The 22,450-nt window shown below is 42.9% G+C and overlaps 2 protein-coding genes across 3 annotated transcripts in view; one reads left to right on the forward strand and one right to left on the reverse strand.

The window, feature by feature from the left end:
* Window positions 1-22,450, reverse strand: part of LOC124150822 (nitric oxide synthase, brain-like) — a 257,074-nt gene that overhangs the window by 105,743 nt on the left and 128,881 nt on the right. The window contains exon 1 of one of the 2 annotated variants that reach the window (XM_046522902.2): window positions 1,701-2,019. The exons of the other annotated variant lie outside the window; for it this stretch is intronic. The gene's annotated coding sequence lies outside the window, so the exon portion shown is untranslated. Of the gene's footprint in view, window positions 1-1,700; window positions 2,020-22,450 lie in introns of those variants that run through there. 2 annotated transcript variants of the gene reach the window in all.
* Window positions 4,105-4,851, forward strand: LOC124150800 (glycine-rich cell wall structural protein 1.0-like). Its single transcript, XM_048401334.1, has 2 exons — window positions 4,105-4,285; window positions 4,601-4,851. Exons 1-2 carry the CDS (start codon window positions 4,105-4,107, stop codon window positions 4,849-4,851), a joined length of 432 nt encoding a protein of 143 aa, XP_048257291.1.

The raw sequence follows: 22,450 nt of genomic DNA on the forward strand, positions 1-22,450 counted from the left end.
ACATTAACATTAAAGGGCTTTATTTATATTAAAAAAAATTACATCCGTTTTGAGTAAATTATGAAGCCCGTATTGGAACATGGTGGCCTGGTTCAAGTGAGTGGGAGCGGTACTGATGCGGAAGAACGTGTTGATGAGAATTGGTCGATGATAAGTATCACGTATACAACAAACCGTTAACGGTGAAATTGCGTTTGTTAGAGTAGTGTTAGGAACATCTACATCTTCTAACGAACATAACCTGGTGACTACGGGTCTTTAATTCAGTCGATCATTTTTGGAGAAGAAAAATGTCGGATTCACGGGGTTTGTATTCTAGAAAGTTGTTTGGTTCCGTTATACTGGGGCTCTCCTTCAGATTGATGCTTATTTCGCTTCAACCCCATATATCGCAATCTAGATTAACACCTAAAACGGACTATGTGTAGTAAATTAGATTAAAATACTTTTAAACTGGCTTTCCTCCAGTTACACCTCGGTGTTGTGATCTTAATTAATAAAAGCGACGAAACCCTTTCCATGATCATAAGAAATCGCTGCTAAATGCATAGTTTGTATGATTCGGACCTTGTGAGTATGTATTTCTGAATCACTATCAAATAGTGATCACATCAGGTGTTCTCGAATAGGCGAGCTTATCCTGTCCCATCGTGGCATCTGTTACAAACACATGCAAAGGCAAGTTAATTCGTCAATTCGTTAATTTGGAAATGTCCTCCACATATCTATCATTAAACGTTCTGAAAGCCCTTCAATGTTGAAGCCCTGATCAAACAAAGTTTGAGCAAAAGCCGTAACACGCCATCAAACTTACGTAACACAGATAATCATCTGTTGATAGCTGATAGTTTCAACTAGCATCTTTAAATAAATTGATTTATTGCGACCACATCGGGATTCCTATACGGATCTCAGATTTGCTGTTACAAAACGCAAAGTTCTTAGAAGTGAAAACGAATTTTTTACAGTAGTTAAGCAGGGTAACACCATGGTCAATTTCTCCACATCTTGTTTCCCATCTCTGTATTCCCTCACACGTACGATACGAAAAAGCCCAAACACAAATAGGAAACACGCTCTCGTTAATATTGTGACGTCATCAACAGAGCTGAAAACCCCTCGATGAAAGATAGGCATTGTTTGGCGAAGCCTACAGACCTCTCTCACAACACAGGAAGGTAAACGCACTTAATTATTTTGGCGATGTGCGTATATACGTTTTGTATTTAGAAAACATAAATCAGATCTGTTCTTTGTAACTAGAAACTTCCTGAGGAAAAGCTCCAATGATGAACCTGTTTGTCGTTTGTGAAAATAACTTTTCGCCTTATATACGCAAAAAGATTATAATGTTATATAAAAGATATAACAGTGTAGGCACTTCATGTTCGTAAACCTCATAGCTGGACAAGTGGTGGACAGTGGTCAAGTGGAGTGTTTTCTTGTAAAGATATAATTTTTAGATCGCAAACAAATTTCTCCATCCCGAAACCGCCTGTCCATAGGCAAGGGTCTGGACGTTAAACCATGTGATACGGTGCCAGTGCTACTGCTACAAAAACTAATTCAATAATTTAATCAGTTAATGCTGTGAAAAAACCCACTCCAGTTCGCTGCTCAGAAGGAGAAAAAATTCAATGAAGTAAAACTCAATTTGGGAATTTTCTTTTGTACGCTTGATCTGGTTTAGTAGTACTTACTTTAAAAGTAATTGTTCCTTTGGTTAACACAGTCTCGAGGCGCTTGTGTAGATATATCCATGGCGGCACGACCTGGGGCTATAGCTCTTCTGGACAGTGTGTCACTGGACTCACAGGTAAGACTTAAAGTTTACAAGAAGCACATCAGGAATCCATTTCAGCAAGAAGGATCTGTTGACTGTATGAATGGTCTTGCGAACTACAAGCTATGCACTAAGTTTGGCGCGACTGGAGGATGCAGGGGTATTATGTCTACTGTCCCGAGACGGCCGGCCGCAGTCCTTGTGACGTCCCTCTGTGCCGCCCCTTGAAGCCGAGGCACCAACCTGCGAGGACGCATGCTAGCCACTACCATACTTTATCTGCCGGCTATCATTCAATTAGTCGCCGGGGATCGATACGAGTTGATAGCAGAACAATAAAGGGAGTTAAGCATCGCCATTGATCCTTCGGACTCTCCGGTATAGACAGATGATGTGGACGAACGAGCAGTGAGAGATGGAGGTCGGTTGGAGGGGGGGGGGGGGGGTGTGGATGGGTGGTGAGGAGGGTTGGGTAGGATGTAGGCAGGTATGAGGATGAGCCATTAAGTGGGTTTGGTTGGGAGGAAAAGTGGTAGGGGATTAATAGGCAGAAGGAGGGAGGGATGATATGAGGTTTATTCGGTGAAGGATGCTTGGATGGTGCAGGGTGGGAGAAGGGTGGAGGTAGCGAGAGGAGAATGTTTCTCTAAAGGAGGGTAGGATGGTACGGGGTGGACAGAAGGGTGGAGGAAGCGTAGGGGGCGATGGGGAGAAGGTTTCGTTGAAGGAGTGTGGGATGTAACGGGATGGGAGAAGGGTGGTGGAAGCGAGAGGAGAATGTTTCGTTGAAGGAGGTGGGATGAAGAGTGGAGGAAGCATGTGGAGAATGTTTCGGTGAAGGAGGGTTGGATGGTACGGGGTGAGAAGGATAGAGGAAGCGAGAGAAGAATGTTTCGCTGAAGGAGGTGGGAAGAAGAGTTGAGGAGGGGTGAGGAGAATGTTTCAGTGAAGGAGGTAGAGATGGTACGGTTGGAAGAAGGGTGGAGGAAGCGTGACGAGAATGTTTCGGTGAAGGAGGTAGAGATGGTACGGGATGGGAGAAGAGTGGAGGAGGCGAGGGGGAATGTTTCGTTGAAGGAGGGTGGGATGGTACGGGGTGGGAGAAGAGTGGAGAAAGCGACAGGAGAATGTTTCGGTGAAGGAGGTAGAGATGGTACGGTTGGAAGAAGGCCGGAGGAAGCGTGAGGAGAATGTTTCAGTGAAGGATGGTTGGATGGTAAGGGGTGGACAGAAGGATAGAGGAAGCGAGAAAAGAACGTTTCGCTGAAGGAGGTTGGAAGAAGAGTTGAGGAGGGATGAGGAGAATGTTTCAGTGAAGGAGGGTTGGATGGTACGGGATGGGAGAAGGGTGGAGGAAACGAGAGGGAAATTTTCGTTGAAGGAGGGTGGGATGGTACGGGATGGGAGAAGAGTGGAGGAAACGAGGGGAGAATGTTTCGTTGAAGGAGGGTTGGATGTAACGGGATGGGAGAAGGGTTGAGGAAGCGAGAGGAGATTGTTTCGTTGAAGGGGGTGGGATGGTACGGGGTGGGAGAAGGGTTGAGGAAGCGAGAGGAGAATGTTTCGTTGAAGGAGGTAGAGATGGTACGTACGGGATGGGAGAAGAGTGGAGAAAGCGAGGGGGAATGTTTCGGTGAAGGAAGTGGGATGGTACGGGGTGGGAGAAGAGTGGAGGAAACGAGAGGGTAATGTTTCGTTGAAGGAGGGTGGGATGGTACGGGTTGGGAGAAGAGTGGAGAAAGCGACAGGAGAATGTTTCGGTGAAGGAGGTAGAGATGGTACGGTTGGAAGAAGGCCGGAGGAAGCGTTAGGAGAATGTTTCAGTGAAGGATGGTTGGATGGTAAGGGGTGGACAGAAGGATAGAGGAAGCGAGAAAAGAACGTTTCGCTGAAGGAGGTTGGAAGAAGAGTTGAGGAGGGATGAGGAGAATGTTTCAGTGAAGGAGGGTTGGATGGTACGGGATGGGAGAAGGGTTGAGGAAGCGAGAGGAGAATGTTTCGTTGAAGGAGGTAGAGATGGTACGTACGGGGTGGGAGAAGAGTGGAGAAAGCGAGGGGGAATGTTTCGGTGAAGGAAGTGGGATGGTACGGGATGGGAGAAGGGTGGAAGAAGGAGGTGGGATGGTACGGGGTGGTAGAAGGGTAGAGGAAGCGAGAGGAGAATGCTTCGATAAAGGAGGGTTGGATGGTACGGGGTGGGAGAAGAGTGGAGGAAGCTTGCGGAGAATGTTTCGGTGAAGGAGGTGGGATGGTATGGGGTGGGAGAAGAGTGAAGGAAGCGAGAGGAGAATGTTTCGTTGAAGGAAGTGGGATGGTACGGGATGGGAGAAGGGTGGAGGAAGCGTGAGGAGAATGTTTCGCTGAAGAAGGTGGGATGGTACGGGATGGGAGAAGGGTGGAGGAAGCGATGGGGAGAATGTTTCGTTGAAGGAGGTAGAGATGGTACGTACGGGGTCGGAGAAGGGTGGAGGAAGCGAGAGGAGAATGTTTCGCTGAAGGAGGGTAGGATGGTAAGGGGTGGGAGAAGAATGGAGGAAGCGAGAGGAGAAGGTTTCGTTGAAGGAGGGTGGGATGGTACGGGGTGGGAGAAGGGTGGATGTAGCGAGAGGAGAAGGTTTCGTTGAAAGAGGGTGGGATGGTACGGGGTGGGAGAAGGATGGAGGAAACGAGAGGGTAATGTTTTAGTGAATGAGGGTGGGATGGTACGGGGGGGGAGAAGAGTGTAGGAAGCGTGCGGAGAATGTTTCAGTGAAGGAGGTAGAGATGGTACGGTTGGAAGAAGGGTGGAGGAAGCGTGACGAGAATGTTTCGGTGAAGGAGGTAGAGATGGTACGGGATGGGAGAAGAGTGGAGGAGGCGAGGGGGGATGTTTCGTTGAAGGAGGGTGGGATGGTACGGGATGGGAGAAGAGTGGAGGAGGCGAGGGGGAATGTTTCGTTGAAGGAGGTAGAGATGGTACGGGATGGGAGAAGAGTGGAGGAGGCGAGGGGGAATGTTTCGTTGAAGGAGGGTTGGATGGTACGGGGTGGGAGAAGAGTGGAGAAAGCGAGAGGAGAATGTTTCGTTGAAGGAGGGTTGGATGGTACGGGATGGGAGAAGGATGGACGAAGCGTGAGGAGAATGTTTCGTTGAAGGAGGGTGGGATTGTACGGTTGTTAGAAGAGCGGAGGAAGCGAGAGGAGAATGTTTCGGTGAAAGAGGGCGGGATTGTACGGTTGGGAGAAGGGTGGAGGAAGCGAGAGGAGAATGTTTCGGTTAAGAAGGAGGGTGGTATTGTACGGACTGGAGGAAGATTGGAGGAACGAAGGCAGGAAGTTTCAGTGGGGTGGATACCGATATTTATGAAGGCAACTAAACAGAGATGCATGCAGGTGAAGACCAAGTGGGTGATGGAGGTTTGGCGGGTGGGGCTGATTCAGAAGGATTATTCCCAACGACAAGAGGGTGCCCAGACTGAACAGAATAGATGAGGAAGGATAATGAGAGATGAACAGCGTTCAGATGAGTAGATAACGGTATATCACTAAAGTTAGGATGATAACAATCTATCTGGTTCGATTTTTCTATACATGTCTTATATGCAGATGTCATTCGCTCGGAGATTGATGCTGGGGTTGATACTATTACACAGGCTTGGAGCTACATATGCAGGAAGGCAGGTCCAAAGCTGTCTGTCAATGTCTAATAAAAGTGTATGATACCAACACTAATGCAGCTATTCCATTCAAGATTACCGTAACAGCCTTGCGGATTGGCTGTTTCATTTATCAAGCTTACAGCTTTGTGAGCTCAGATTATGATGGACTGGTTGTGATGACTTATTCATTCGTGTTTGCTCGTGTTATCCCGGAACAAGACGAATGTATACGGAAAGGCACGAGCGGTGACGATGCTCGACAACTCCCAAAGGTTCACATTTTTTAAGGAAATTACGCGCTGATTTATTTTCGTTGGAGGAATAACAGTGAATAATTCATTTCTTATCCCAGGCTTCATTGAACCGATTTAGTATCAAAATTAACCAGGCACAGATTGCTTTAAAAAATCTTTGCTGAAATAAGTGATGGTTCAATAGACATGATTAAATTTAACAACAGTTCTTTCAATTCTCAATTACATAAAAAATCAAACTCGGTGGATTATCAGTTTGCTCCTCAGTTTAGATGTACTATTATTGAGTGTGACGTTAAGCAGTAGAGAAATATATAATATAATTTGAGTAATACATATTCTAAATCATGTGCAAATCGAAAAACATTATAAATATTCTGTATACCTTGATCTGTTTAACAATAAACTGTTCTAGACGATTGTCTTTCCTTCGTCTGATACCATAGGAATACTGGTTTATCCTGACGTGTGAACATGATGCTCAAGAGCATATCAATAGACGAAAACAACTGGAATCCTGGTGTTTGAACATTAGTTACTACAGAACATATGCTATAGAGTAATACAACTGGACTCCTGGAGTGTGAACATTAGATATACAGAACATATGCTATAGAGTAATACAACTGGGCTCCTGGAGTGTGAACATTAGATATACAGAAGATATAAATTGAGGAATATAACTGTAATCCTGGCGTGTGAACATTTGATGCTTCAGAGAATATATTTTTGAGGAAAACAGCTGGAATCCTGGCGTATGGACATTTGATAATACAGAAGATATAAACGGAGGAATATAACTGGAATCCTGACTTGTGAACATTTGATGCTTCAGAGAATATAATATAGAGGAAAACAACTTGAATCCTTGCATGAGGACATTGGATAATACAGAAGATATAAATCGAGGGATATAACTGTAATCCTGGCGTGTGAACATTTGATTCTTCAGAGGGTATAACATAGAGGAAAACAGCTGGAATCCTTGCATGAGGACATTGGATAATACAAAAGAAATAAATGGAGAAATATAACTGACCCTGGCGTGTGAACATTTGATGCTTCAGAGAATATAATTTTGAGGAAAACAACTGGAATCCTTGCATGAGGACATTGGATAATACAGAAGAAATAAATGGAGGAATATAACTGTTATCCTGGCGTGTGAACATTTGATGCTTCAGAGAATATCATTTTGAGGAAAACAACTGGAATCCTTGCATGAGGACATTGGATAATACAGAAGAAATAAGTGGAGAAATATAACTGGAATCCTGGCGTGTGGACATCTGATGTTTCAGAGAATATAATATAGAGGAAAACAACTGGAATCCTGGCGTATGGACATTAGATACTGCGGTGAATATAATGCAGGGGAATACAGAGAATATTACACAGAGGAAACCGCCCGGAATCCTCGAGTCAGTAAGTGAAGCTGCACGCTTCATTTAGTTGGTTGGTTGGTTTGTTGTTTAACGCCGCACTCAGCAATATTCAACCTATATGACGGCGGTCTTTAAATAATCGAGTCTAGAACCGACAATCCAGTGATTGATATCATGAGCATCGATCCACGCAATTGGGATCGATGACATGCATCAACCAAGTCACCGAGCCTGACCACCCGATCCCGTTAGTCGCCTTTCACGACAAGCATAGTTACCTTACACGGCAAGCATGGGTTGCTGAAGACCTATTCTACCCCGGATTCTTCACGGGTCCGCTGCATTCAGGACATGTCCAGCACTAGTGTGACCGTGGGTATTAGTCGACTGTACCACACATCGTTACATTTGTACATCAAGCCTTAATTAATCGGTACCTAGATTATGAAAAGGCTGCTGCTTTGCGTTTCCTTCAGACCTTCACTTCATTTGAAACACCAGAATTACACACTTGCCGTCGGCAAACATCCGTCAATCGTTATTACCAGTATTGTAACCCTTAACAAAGGTACGTCAGGCGTGCTTCTGCCACACGCCGTTTCCACAGAAAACACCACACTGTAGCAACATAAGGTTTAGTTTACTGAGATATTAATAATGCATGGTAATAAAACAATTATTTGGCAATATTTATCGTGTTATGAGAGTTGTTAATCGACTAAAGAACGCACGTCACTGACTTTAACTCAAACAGTTGTGAGGAAACTGGCACCTCATTGTAAGCTTTACGAGGAAATGCGTGTAAACAGTAGGGTATCGTATCTCTTCGCAGCCATTGATTTGTGAAATATTACCCAGATTGGATGAAGTTGTAGTTTGGGTATTCCTCTGGGGTTGAAAGAAAGACATGTTCGAACTGTAGAAGGTTCAGGTTTTAAACACATGCAGTTGGTGGTAACACATTTAATATCATTCATTGTACGTTATTGATATGACACAGAGAAACGTATCAGGCTGGTTTGTCGTGATTGCGCAGTCGTGTTCATTGACTACGGGACCATAGCTTTTAATTATATCCTCAATAGAGGTAAGCTTGGAAATCATTTTTTCATCGGATCTTTTTTTATCGAGTCTCGTGATAAAAGGACAGTATGTTAATATTTCCTACTGGCAATGGGTCCATTCTAACACTTGGGAGGGTGTTGCTGCAGCTTGCTCTATTACGCCATACGGCTCCTCTGTAAATCTAGGCTAATACAACCTGTAGATGGTTTCCACGCACTTGACTAGTAAATGCTAGTTATAATAATAATAATCATCATCATCATCATCATCATTATATTCATCATCATCGTCATCATCATCATCATTATCATCATCATCATCATCATCTTACAACAGGATATAATAACAGAAAAGCTTATGATTCTGTACCTCACGAATGGATTTTGAAGTCACTGGAATGTTATAACCTCCCCGAGCGACTTCTTGTTTTACTCAAGTATTTAATGGATTGCTGGTCAACTCAACTTGAGATGTACTCGCATGAACAGGTGGTGACTTCCGAACCCATTTCTATTAGAAGAGGAATAGGGGGCACAGGTGGCCAAGTCGTGCCGCGATTCGCTGTGCAGAGTTGCGTCCAGAAACCTATGATTGTGGGTTCGAATCCCGGTTCGCCCCGATTATGTTTCTAGGTTTGTCAGCACCATACCCGTGCTCGTGGGTTTCACCGAAGTGGTAAACGTCTGAGACCTGCATCACTTCGGGCTCTCCTCCAACATTAAGCTGACACGCCGCGATATGACTGGAATACTGTTAAAAACGGATGTCCTCAGCACAGATCCCCAACACCCCTTACTCACCTCCTTTACATGGATGACCTTGAAGTTATTGCTAATGGAGGATCTACTCTAAAAAGCATATTCCTTTCCTAATGGTATGTCCTTTGGACTCGACAAATGCAACATTCTTCATCTGAATGTAGAAGAGGGGGGATCAGTCAGTTAATTTGGGGTAGGAGTTATTGACCATCTCGTGGAAAGTCAGACTTATTCGTACTTAGGGATGCAGGTTAGTGACAAACTCCAGAATGCCCATATCAAGGAAAAACAAAGGCAAAGTACAAATGTAGACTTAAGAAATTCAGTTCAGAGCTGAATGCTCGCAATAAAGTCAAAGCCACAAATACGTATGCTGTACCCGTCCTTTCATACTCCGTTAGTGTTGTTGATTGAACGAAACAAGAAAATCAAAGTATTGACACCCTAACACGAAGAATCATGTCAGACAATAGATCCCACCACCCTCGCTCATTCCTCAATAGCTTATATCTAGCAATTATAATCGGAGGGTGTGGTTTGATTAACATGGAGGCTCTTCATGGTAGAAATGTTTTATGCAGTTTTGCACACATTTTTTGTCTGATGATCGTCTTGAGAAGCATGTCATGATTCACGATGAAAACGAGGTACATGTATTCCACAGTTTTCTAAACGAGACATGGGACATACACTCAATGTCCGTGTTGTTTTTGTTGATGGTTCTCTACTGCTGAAATGAGTGTCAACCAAGCGAAGTGGCATATCAATCGGCCCAGACTCAGTTTTTCAAGGAGAGGCAACGCGTTGATGCGCAGTGTGTTGAGAAGATCAGCAACCCAGCAGAGTCCTTCGCTTGGATGAAGTCAGCTGGCCTGAAAAGTCAAACAGAAGGCTTTCTGCTTGCTGCTCAGGACCAGTCACTTATCACTGATTTTGCATTAAAATGTTAAATATGAAATGTAATGCAATGAATTTTATGACACATTGTCAGTCGATGCCAAGCTTTGGCACAAACACAGTATCTTAAGCGACATGATGGAGTGGCTCGATCATTTTATAACCGTCTTCGCCAAATTGTGGTTTTGACACGAAGGTCTATCCATGGTACGATCCAAAATATGTCGAGGGCGTCATTGAAAATACAAAATACAAAATTCTTTGGAATAGGTCCGAATGCAGCTTCTGATCTTGTCCTTTTAAATCCAATGAAATCATTATATCCTTGAAGTTTCTGTCCCTTTTGACATGTACTGTGGTTGATAAGATTAAGGAAAAACATGGCAAATATGCGGACCTCGCTTTCGAAATGTCACGCTTGCATCCCGAGTACCATGTTGTCCGACTACCAATTGTTCTCAGTGCCTTAGGTTTGGTACCTCCCAATCTGATGACTGACATTGGGAGAGTACCCGGATTTGCTACCAGGAATACAGCCCCTCTGACAATCTGGGTAATGCAGAAGCCTGCTGTGTTGGTGAGTTTTCATATTCACCGAAAAGTTCTGGGTGGGTTTGACTTGGCAGCGTACCTAGGAGAAGTCCCATTCTCTGTCTGGGCTGCGTCCCTGAACTGATGATGAGCCTAACCAGCCTGACTGTGCCAGGATCACCCAAACACTGCTGCATTTATTTCTTGGAATATGTAAATAATATAACAATAATGCCTTTTCAATACACTTTCTCAGTCCTTCATATCGTGTCTTCTTTCCAACAGATTTTCTCACACAACGAGGTGAGGTGAAATTGGGTTTAACGTCGCGTCCAAGATTACTGCACTTATATAGCAACGTGCATGCACGTGTGTGTGGCTGCGTGTACTAGTCCGGACTGATGCCGATTTATAATGCTAGCTCACTGAGATACCATGCCGCAGTTTAACATGAATACCCCACTCAGACACAGTATACTGACTCCGAGCCGACCAGTCATTGTTTTAGCCCCTTAATGTCGAGCGCCAGACAGGGTAACAACAAGTACCATCTTTTGGTATGACGCGGCCGGGGATCGAACCCCGGACCTTCCGCTCTCCGGGCGGACGCTCTACCACAAGACCACGGAGGCGGCCACGCAATAGTGAAATTGTGAAGTAATCAAAACTATGCATTTTGTAACCTATAAATAAACACATCATAATTTGAGTTCCTTTCAACAAATATCAGCTACCGCGGTGTGCGGTCGTCTAATCCGCTGTTTCAATCAGGGATGTTTATCGTAATTTGAAACCTGTGATTGACCAATCAGAATCGAATATTTACCAAATTCATGGTAATATTGTATTTATACCCAACTCTTTGACTTTAGCAACTGTGGGACATAACTCGTCATAACGATAGCATAAGCGGTAGAATTATATAGGGTTTTAATAAACATTGACACAACAATACGCCATTACTATCAACGATCTTAAGCATAAGCCTATACACATATAATACGTTAAAGATGGATATAGAGCTATCTGAATGACTGTCCCACCAAGTCTACATACCCACGCGGTAGTGATCGGGTACACATCCTGCCTTCATAGGCAAATTCCTACTCTGATGACAACATTATGGTCAATTAAAAACTCAATTAAGCCCGAACGTGCTTAAAGGGAAACGCTTCCTACTAACCAGCCGACGTATATTTAAACAAAGAATTTATTGTTGTTAGGACCAGGTTTGATATGGCACCATCATTTGGAAAGCTGGCTTACGGTGGAGCCTTAATGTATTTCCGCGTTTATCAATATATCCAACATATCATATTCGTGGTCGCCCGAGCTGATATGCTTGTGGTTCATGTTGTTTATTGATGTAATGAGTGTTTGCCTGTCTATCGTTCTGTCTGCCATTGAACACACACAGTTGGTTCCCGTCGAGCAGATGGTAATTCGTCATAATATTATGTTTCTTTCAAATCTAGAAAGCAATTGCAATACGCCGGAGAGATCAGAATCTGGGAATCAAGGCGCGGGAGATGATACAGAAATTGTGTGATTACTTCGCAGAACCGTTAAATTACGCAAGTAATCGTCCTGATGAGGATGTTCAGAAAGATGAGACGCTTGGTTTACCGTACGTGTTCAAATAATGTTCAGTGAGTGAGTGAGTATGGTTTTCCGCTGCATTTAGCAATATTCCAGTAATGGCACGGTGAGGGACACCAGAAATGGGATTCACGCGATGTATCACGCCTTCGGCGTGGCGACCGGACGCTTTTGCCACTAGGCTACCCCAATGTTAAGATTATCAGGACCGTGTTATGTAATTGCCAAAGGTGGCACATTTCACTTTGCAGGGTAGTGTCCCTTGTATGTAAGGAGGCGCTGGTTTGGGATCGAATCCAGGATTCACCACGATTATGATCTTTGATTCCCCAGAACCATTCCGTGTTCATAGGTTCATAAAGTGAGTGAGTGAGTATGGTTTTTACGCCGTTTTTAGCAATATTCCAGCAATCACGGCGGGGGAAACCAGAAATGGGCTTCACACATTGTACCCATGTGGGGAATCGAGACGGGTCTTCGGCGTGACGAGCGAACGCTTTAACCACTAGGCTACCCGACCGCCCCATAGGTTCATAAAAGTGGCAAAGGTTTACGACATTTATCGTCTTGACGATAGATTTTCAGGTAAACAATTGCCTTGGCCCTGCGTGTGTTTGTGAAGGATGCCACCGGTGGGGCAGGATACGTTCACCTTGTCGCGAATACTGGTATCACCACTTTTTGATAGTGATTCATAAACACATGCCCATCACACAGTCAGAATCGAACAATCGAATCTGCTTTATTCGGATATTTCTTACGATTATGTAAAGGGTTTTACGTTTTTATTCACTATCATGCATCTGGGTGATCTGTTACCTGTAGGTCAGATGAAACCGGCAGCATATTGGAGAAGTTAGAAATGAGAGGTTATGTCGCATTTGTACACTGCCATATATAGGAGCTGAATATCACTTCTAACTCATTACTAGCGATTATTAAGTATTGCAACGTATGTATGTATGTATGTATGTATGTATGTATGTATGTATGTGTGTGTGTGTGTGTGTGTCTGTGTGTGTGTGTGTGTGCGTGCGTGTGTATGTGTGTTTTTCTTTTGGTGTGTGTGCGTGCGTGCGTGCGTGCGTGCGTGCTTGTGTGTAAACGGTAATGTTTGGTATCGTTCAAGACTTTGGTTAAGCAGAATGGGCCTCTGTTCGCATAAACGTTACTTAATCAAATTCAAGAAAACAGTTTTTATATGATAAGTACTCGATAATGACTTTTATCATCTGATCCAACTAAGCGGTCAAGTGTTGTTTACGGGATCAGAACGGAAATGAGACTGTCGGATTATATCGGATGGGACCGCCAATTACAAGACAACTCCACGTAGCCTGTGACCAAAAAATAGGAAGGTTGAGTTTCTACAATTGGCCTGGCACATTATGTCTTGTATTGAATGGATCAGGAACGGAGAAAGCCTGTGAGACAATCTCGACTGATCTAGATTCCTGTGGGAAATCAGTCAGTGGAGCCATCAGGGGGATGATTCATTTACATAATGACGAGAGCCTGGCACACGATGAAGATGTCTTGGCACTGTCTCGCGCTGCCAACACTCCGTATAAGTCTTCCCAAGTAATCCCAGTGTTGTAGTTAGTAACATGGGACGCTGCTTACTTTAAACTGGAGCGTCGACACAATGTGAGGTGAGGTGAGGTGAAATGGGGTTTAACGTCGCGTCCAAGATTATTGCATGCGACGTGCATGTACGTGTGTGTGTTTGTGTGGCTGCTTGTACTAGTCCGGACTGATGCCGATTTATAGTGCTAGCTCACTGAGATACCATGCCGCAGTTGAACATGAATACCCCACTCAGACACAGTATACTGACTCCGAGCCGACCAGTCCTTGTTTTAGCCCCTTAATGCCGAGCGCCAGACAGGGTAACAACAAGTACAATCTTTTAACGTCTTTTGGTATGACGCAGCCGGGGATCGAACCCCGGACCTTCCGCTCTTCGGGCGGACGCTTTACCACTAGACCACGGAGGCGGTCGTCGCCACAATGTGGATTGACGTGGATAATGCTTCACGATCTTATAAACAAGGCGAGGAAGTGCATGAAGGCTCTTGTTCGGTCCAGTGGTAATGTCAAATTTGAAAGTTACGAAAAATCATCTAATATGTTCAGATAACTGAAAACTGACATTTTGCTCTTTCACACTCCCAAGATGGGATTTCTTGAATGATCAAATATATAACTATGGTTGAAATGAATGAAAAAGACGATTTTACTCTAAGAAAATCAGTGCCAAAGATAATAGTTTACTGTTATTATCTTTATCTCCATGGAGACTTGGGTCATGTTCATGTTCAAAAAGAAGAAAGGTGCTGCATAGCGTGTTCTCAGATTTGAGCCATACTTATATATTTAGTGTTTTAATAAATCTACAATATGCATGTGTTCAAATGAACAGTCTAGAGTCCTATTCAGTGCATGTACAGTGGTCATACAGTTGTCATACAGTGGTCATATAGTGGTCATTCAGTGGTCCCACAGTGGTCACTTAGTGGTCACTTAGTGGTCAGTCAGTGGTCATTCAGTGGTCATTCAGTGGTCCCACAGTGGTCACTTAGTGGTCGCCAGTTATCATACAGTGGTCATACAATGGTCGAATAGTAATGCCACAGTGCTCACATGGGGGTCACATAATTTATTAGCCACATAGGGTCATATAATGGTCCCACAGTGGTGGTATAATGGTCCCACAGGTGTCATATATAATGGTCATACAGTGGTGATATAATGGTCATACAGTGGTCATATAATGGTCGTACTGTGGTCATACAGTGTTCTTATAGATGTCACAAAGTTGTCATACAGTGGTCATACAGTGGTCTTATAATAGTCATGTGGTGGTCATATAATGGTCATACATCTTCATACAGAAGTCATACAGTGGTCACATAATGGTCATACAGTGGTCATACAATGGTCACATAGTGGTCACACAGTGGTCATACAGTTGTCATACAGTGGTCATATAGTGATCATACATTGGTCATACAGTGGTCACACAGTGGTCATACAGTGATCATACAGTGGTCATACAGTGGTCATAGAGTGATCATAGAGTGATCATACAGTGGTCACATAATGGTCATACAGTGGTCACACAGTGGTCATATGGTGATCATACAGTGGTCATACAATGGTCATACAGTGGGCATACAGTGATTATAGAGTGGTCATAGAGTGATCATACAGTGGTCATAGAGTGGTCATATGGTGATCATACAGTGATCACATAATGGTCATACAGTGGTCACTCAGTGGTCATACATTGGTCATAGAGTGGTCATATAGTGATCATACAGTGGTCACATAATGGTCATGCAGTCGTCATACAGTGGTCATAAAGTGGTCATATAGTGATTATACAGTGGTCATACAATGGTCATACAATGTCATACAGCGGTCACACAGTGGTCGTACAGTCGTCATACAGTCGTCATACGGTGGATATATAATAGTCATACAGTGGTCGTACAGTGGTCATTCAGTGGTCATAAAGTGACCGCAGTTCTTCCTCAGTTGTCATACAGTGGTCATACAGTAGTCATTCAGTGGTCCCACAGTGGTCACTTGGTGGTCGACAGTTATCACACAGCGGTCATACAGTGGTCATACAGTGGTCATTCAGTTGTCATACAGTGACCGCAGTTGTTCCTCAGCGGTCACACAGTGGTCATACAGTAGTCATCACTCTCTTTCTTAACATTTTAGAAACAAGTTTGTCTAACCGATTGAACCTTCTGGCACAGCGACGTAAGCGCCGAGCTACGGCTGTTCCCAAGACTGTGATGTATTAGCCCTGTATTTGTGTTTGACTAGAGTAATAATATCGTCCAATATCTGCCTGCAATCAGTATGCCCTATGTCCATATAGGCTTGTTCATGACACTCAATCAGGTTTGCCAAACTAATGTGTAAAGTGTGCAAACTCATTGCGCAAACAGCGTTATCAATACCATACATCATAACTGCCTGAAAACCTCGAAACAGTCAGTGATCAACAAGTAGATAAGGACTTATGGTAGTTCATACAGTGCCACAATTCCGTGTGTGACTGCTTGCATATGCTGCAGTCGATATATTTCAACAACGGATGAAGAAACGAACCTGTGGACAACCAGTGCAACTGCTACTTCTACTACTACTACTACTATCACTACTACTACTTGCACTACGACTACCACCACAACTACTACTAATACTAATACTGACCCGTATGATCCGGTGTAAAACTGGTCTTCAGCAACCCATGCTTGCCGTAAAAGGCGACTATGCTTGTTGTAAGAGGCGATTAACGGGATCGTGTGGTCAGGCTCGCTGACTTGGTTGATGCATGTCATCGATCCCAATTGCGTGGATCGATGCTCATGTTGTCAATCACAGGATTGTCTGGTCAAGACTCGGTTATTTACAGACAGTCGTCATATAGCTGGAATATTGCTGAATGCGGCGTTAAACAACAAACAAACAAACAAACAAACAGTTGACGCGTGAAGGCACAGCCTATATTCCAAAACGGTGCATGTCTCATTTGATAGTAAAATTCGAATATGGCGCACTCGATCCATTTGTGTAGTTCGAAGTGACGTCCGTATGAAAACACAAAATAATATATGATATCTTATATATTCATATGCGGATTGATCCCATTACAACGCATGGGTTTCGGGTAAGAATGCTTGTCAGAGGCCATTAGATAGATCGGGTGGTCAGGCTCGGTGACTTGGTTGATTGCGTGTCATCGTGTCCCAATTGTAGATTGAACCTCATAATGTCAATCACTGGATTGACTGGTCCAGGCTCGATATTTTATATCCTTCGTAAAGCTGGAATATTGTGTGCGGCAATGAATGACAAACCAACGCATACTGCGCAGGGTCAGGTGCAGGTCCTTTTTCCTGTGAAACAAACCTTAGTACGTTTAAAACCTATTTTCTGTGTCGGCCAAATATGACATGGTAAGAATATCACTAAACGGCTTAAAACTTAATTCACTCACTCCACTGACGCGGAACTATACTGTAGTGACTGTACAGGTGTATTCGTTGTATTGCAGACCTTATAACACACGGAACGTTCCCGTGAACGAGGATGTTAAAAAACGGAGCGATCTACGCTTTGTTCACTGTATGCATAGCGGCAATTTTTACAACTGCACTTCCGTTCTATTTCCGTAGCTCTGGTGAATTAAAGGGAGTAAATGCGTGAATTATATACAAGTTACAGCCTCTAAATAACTCGACACGCGGTTTCCGCTTGTCAAAAGGGCACGGAGACATTGAAAACGTTTCTAATAAACTGCATTTTCTCTGTTCATTCAATATCGCCGGTCGGTGAAGCTCATCTCGGGTTCCCGCAACGAGACCCGAGAATCATTGCGTTGAGACAGAGGACTAAAAACAGGCTTTGAGCAAATAGGGAAGAGCTGTTTTGTGCACGGTAGAAAAGTAAAATACTGTTTATTGGTGACCCCTAACATAAAACAGTTGGCAGATCTGGATAGTGATTTTGCCGAATTCTTTAAGTGCACGAGCTAAATATGCCCTCGGGAGTTGTGTCTTTACTGCCAGTGAACGTACGATGTCTTCAACAAAGAGCCCCGATCTAACAAGACACGGTGAGAGGGGAGGAGTGTTTTCCCGTCACTTGGCGAAGGAAAACGCTAGACAAGTGAAGATTGATCCGGTATAAAGAACGCTACATTGTTAGCGAGATGAAACTTGGACAAAGCTTGGCTTCATAACGTAACAGCCAGAGTGTGCAGTGAGTTTCCAATAAAACACTTGCGGGGCAGACAGGATTGAACAGCAACTTTCCGACAATAGGGAGAACAATGTAACAATGAGCTTCGGTCGGCTAAATTAGGCCTTCGCTAATTGAAACGGCAATGCTTCTCTTGCCATGCTGGATGCTCGGCCTCAATTATGCAGCAACATACTTGTCGTGTTTGGTATGCCTGTGAAATGAAATTACTCATCTGTGGGGTAGATTTCCATCTCCACATCAAAGTGATTAGCGTGTAATTCACTCCTATTCACGGGTCGGAAGTCAGGGGTTAATGTATGAAAAAACTCAATCAACAATACTCATGGCAGCAAAGGTAGGTGGGAGATCTACAACAGGACAATTAAGCCTTAATAATCATCCTTTGGGGACAAAAGAATTAGCCTTGTGTATTAGGAGCGGTGGATATTGTTTGAGGGAGAATATTTCATTCAGCGCTGCAACACATAACTTTTCATCGTGTGTTGCTCATGACATCGACCACTGGTTTGAATACGGCATAATAAAAAAAAATAAACGAGGAATATTTTGAATACGTAAAGACAACATTCCATCACGACTATTCAAAGCGACCGCATTGAAGATGGTACTTGTTGTTACCCTGCCTGGCTCTCGGCATTAAGGGGATAAAAGAAGGACTTGTTATCTCGGAGTCATTTTCTGTGTCTGAAGGGGTTTTCCAAGACAAACAGAAGATATGTAATTCAGTGGGCTAGCACTACGAAACCGAAGTCCGAAATAATACCAACAGCCTCACACATACGTGCAAGCACGTAGCTGTATCAGTGAAATAATCTTGAACGCGACGTTAAACCCAATTTCATTTCACCTCTCCTCAAGTCATTGTACAGAGGAGAGAAAAACGTTTTTGAAGGATGGGTCGTTAGCTCAGGTATTTAATATACATACCTCGACGTGGTTAATATGCCCCCTTCCACATAAACATTCTCTGAACCTGTCCATTCATAGAGTCCGCCAGTCGTTCTATGGATACGTCTCTTGTGCCATTTAAAGGGAGGCCAACCAAGGTCTTGGAAGTACGCTGGGCACTTATCACATAATTTACTTGAGACCACTACCGGTAATTATTTTGTCATCAACTTGAGAGATAAAAAACTAAATAGGCACAAAAATTTGGCATGTATTGTCAATGGAATGTTTCTTTCAGGACAAAAGGGAATGAAACCACCTTTTCCGATAAATCTGACTCTAAATTAAACTGTCTGAACCTGTTTCCACTTAACGAATTCCTCTCGATAACATCTTTACGTGAACAAATCTTCGATTATAAATCTTTTTAAATACATGTTTTGTCAGCGTGGTGGTTGTATTTGTACGCGGATAACTTTACAAAACCATATTTCCTTCTTTAATCCGAACACGTTTCAATTACGCATAAAAGATGTGATAAGAGGGGAGAGCGTTAAAACTTGAACCGGCCAAACAAGCGGATAAGGAGGTGCAATAAAGGAGAAAGTTACCACTGATGTATGCTTCAACATAATCGTTCTCCGCTAAGTCAATGGTGGAGACAGGGGGATGATCATTCAGAGAAGACGTGATTGGAATGTTCAACCCAAGTCAAACAGCCAAACAAGTCATTCCCATGGCACACCTAGACTCTGCGTGAAGAAATACAAGTGTTGGTGATTAGCATTGTATCCAAATTAATCTGAAAATTCGGTCTTTAGGTAAACATATCAACGAAAAGGATCAGGGAGAATCTCAAAAGAAAACTCATTTTGCCAGCGATTAGCGGTTACAACTTGTTTAGAGTTCCAAACGCTTGCTGCGCCGATATATCACCATGTTAATGTCATTATTGTAGCGCTTGGGCGCCATCTTGAGATATAAAAGTGGAACGCGGATTCCGGAAACGAGTAAGGATTTGCTGCGGAGATGTTCAATGGCTGCCATTATAGTTCATGTCTAGATCCTGTCTGTTGTACTCAAGGTGAACGATTAAGATTACAACCGGGGTGACTCTCCACGGGGATCCTTACGCTATGAATACAACATTGAACTGCGTCTTGGAATCAATATACGTCGTTCCGGGTTTTTTTGTCATGTGATCGAAGATCAATACATTGTCATCTTAACACGAGGCCATCCTTCTGGGGATAAAGTTATACTGAAATGACAACCAAGGAAATATTCAGAAAAAATGACATGACATTATCAATGTCAAGAGGATTAATTACATATTCAGCAAATCATAAAAAAGATAGAATATTCTATAAAATGGAGACCAATCTGTTTATAAAATACTTTGTACAAAATAAGCAGTACTTGTACAGCTAACCGGGTTAATGTGACTTTGGATAGTCCATTCATAGTGAGTGAGTGAGTGAGTGAGTGAGTGAGTATGGTTTTACGCCGCTTTTAGCAATATTCCAGCAATATCGCGGCGGGAGACACCGGAAAATGGGCTTCACACATTGTACCGATGTGGGGAATCGAACCTGGGTCTTCGGCGTGACGAACCTTAGTTTTTACCTTTAGACACAGACCCACCACCACCCCCAGCCCCACTCATGAATATCAATCCGGGTTTATCCCAGGAAGAAGTACTAGTGAAAGACTAGATTCGCATACAAGAATAGTCTACGATATCATGAGAAATATACCTGAAGTATGTATGAAGAAGAAATTTGACACCGTGTCTGAAGATTTTATTACTGTTTATTTTAAACTTCTGTACAAGCATGGCTTCGGGCCAAATGAGATTAAATGGATATGTATGTTAACACAAAATACCACTTCCCGCGTACACCAAAATGATCACTTACTTCATTCTTTAATAATGAACGAGGTTGTAGACAAGGATATCTCCTATTGCCATATACGTTTCTTATAGCAGCTGATATCCTTTGTCGCGTTATTAGGAAAAATAGTAGCATTAAGGTAATTTATCTACATGATGCCAAATACAAGCTTGGACATTGTGCAGACGATACGGTGATATTCTTTTACGAAACAAACGAAAACTGCTATAAATGTATTAAATATATTATTTAGAATGCCAGGTTTAAAGAGTAATGGGTATAAAACCCCAAATACAATAAACCTTCAAACATAGAAATAAGAGATATTGGTAGACTAGGGGCTAACATGGACAAAGTTTACGATATACGTAACCCTTACTGGAAAGATACGTTATAGACATATGAGACAACTTGGACAATATTGATGCGATCTTATTGCAACACCTATAGTTAAATCACCAATTTAAAAACTCAATATTCATCATTAAATTAGCAAAAAGGGCCACTTATACCATACACGATACCTAAGAACCTCAAAAATAAATAAATAGACCGCCTCCGTGGTCTTGTGGTAGAGCGTCCACCCGGAGAGCGGAAGGTCCAGGGTTCGATCCCGGGCCGCGTCATACAAAAAGACGTTAAAATATTGTACTTGTTGTTATCCTGTCTGGCGCTCGGCATTAAGGGGCTAAAACAAGGACTGGTCGGCTCGGAGTCAGTATACTGTGTCTGAGTGGGGTATTCATGTTAAACTGCGGCATGGTATCTCAGTGAGCTAGCACTATAAATCGGCATCAGTCCGGACTAGTACAAGCAGCCACACACACACATACACGTGCATGCACGTCGCTATATAAGTGCAATAATCTTGGACGCGACGTTAAACCCAATTTCACCTCACCTCACCTCAAGAATAAATATAACATAAAAAAGGACTATACACAGTTAAAAAAATAATTCTTAATATTCCAAAGTATTGGAAGGACACAGTTGAAACATTGTCAACCTTGAACTATGTATCTGCATGTATCTTTGTATCTTTGTATCTTTATAAACCCCTGGAGGAATAGTTGAAGCCGACAAAAGGATCTAGATTATGATTTGAATGAATATTATTTGTTAACTTTATTTCATCAGTAAACCGCCCTTTGTTTGTTATGAATGACACGTTCAGCAATGTTTGACAGGGAAGTCTTCTTAGGAGGTATTCACTCAATATAGAACTTGTACTAAAGATGAAAAGCTACTAGTCTTCCAGTTTAGGTTCTTATATGAAATAGTTTGCACACAAAAATGAATTGCTTAAACTGCAATTAGTTGATAATGAAAATGTACATTCTGTGAAGAGGAACAAAAGAATATATCGATCAAATATGTGGAGTGACCTGGAACATCCTAAAGAATCACGTCATTTACAATATGTTTAACAAAATAGTCAGTAGCATTTGGATACGACGCCGGTAATCCACTACTTAACCACTTACTTCCAGCTTGTTACAGATGCATCCTTATATGTAGTATTAAGGACAGGATGGCCAATTGAATGATTCTCCAAATATTTAGATATCCATATAAAGTGGAACAGTTTATAGCAAATGATTATATGATCAAGCATAAGACAAAATGTTCACCATTTTTCGTATATTTTAGTACAAGGAGAGAATGAGTCATGACTTGAGTAGAACTTGGATCATACCTACACAATAGCATGGTAATATGCACTGTTGGTAAACAGTGAGTGAGTGAGTATGGTTTTACGCCGCTTTTAGCAATATTACAGCAATATCACGGCGGGGAACACCAGAAATGGGCTTCACACATCATGTGGGGAATAGAACCCGGGCCTTCGTCGTGACGAGCGGACGCTGTAACCACCAGGCTACCCCACCGCCCCTGTTGATAAACAACATCTTTGTCACTGATTGTGATGTCCAATCACGTATATGTTGTCAACAGAGATTATTGTACCGG

Source organism: Haliotis rufescens, unplaced genomic scaffold, assembly GCF_023055435.1.
Source record: "Haliotis rufescens isolate VD_foot unplaced genomic scaffold, xgHalRufe1.0.p SCAF_21, whole genome shotgun sequence".
Taxonomy (NCBI): Eukaryota; Metazoa; Mollusca; class Gastropoda; order Lepetellida; family Haliotidae; genus Haliotis; species Haliotis rufescens.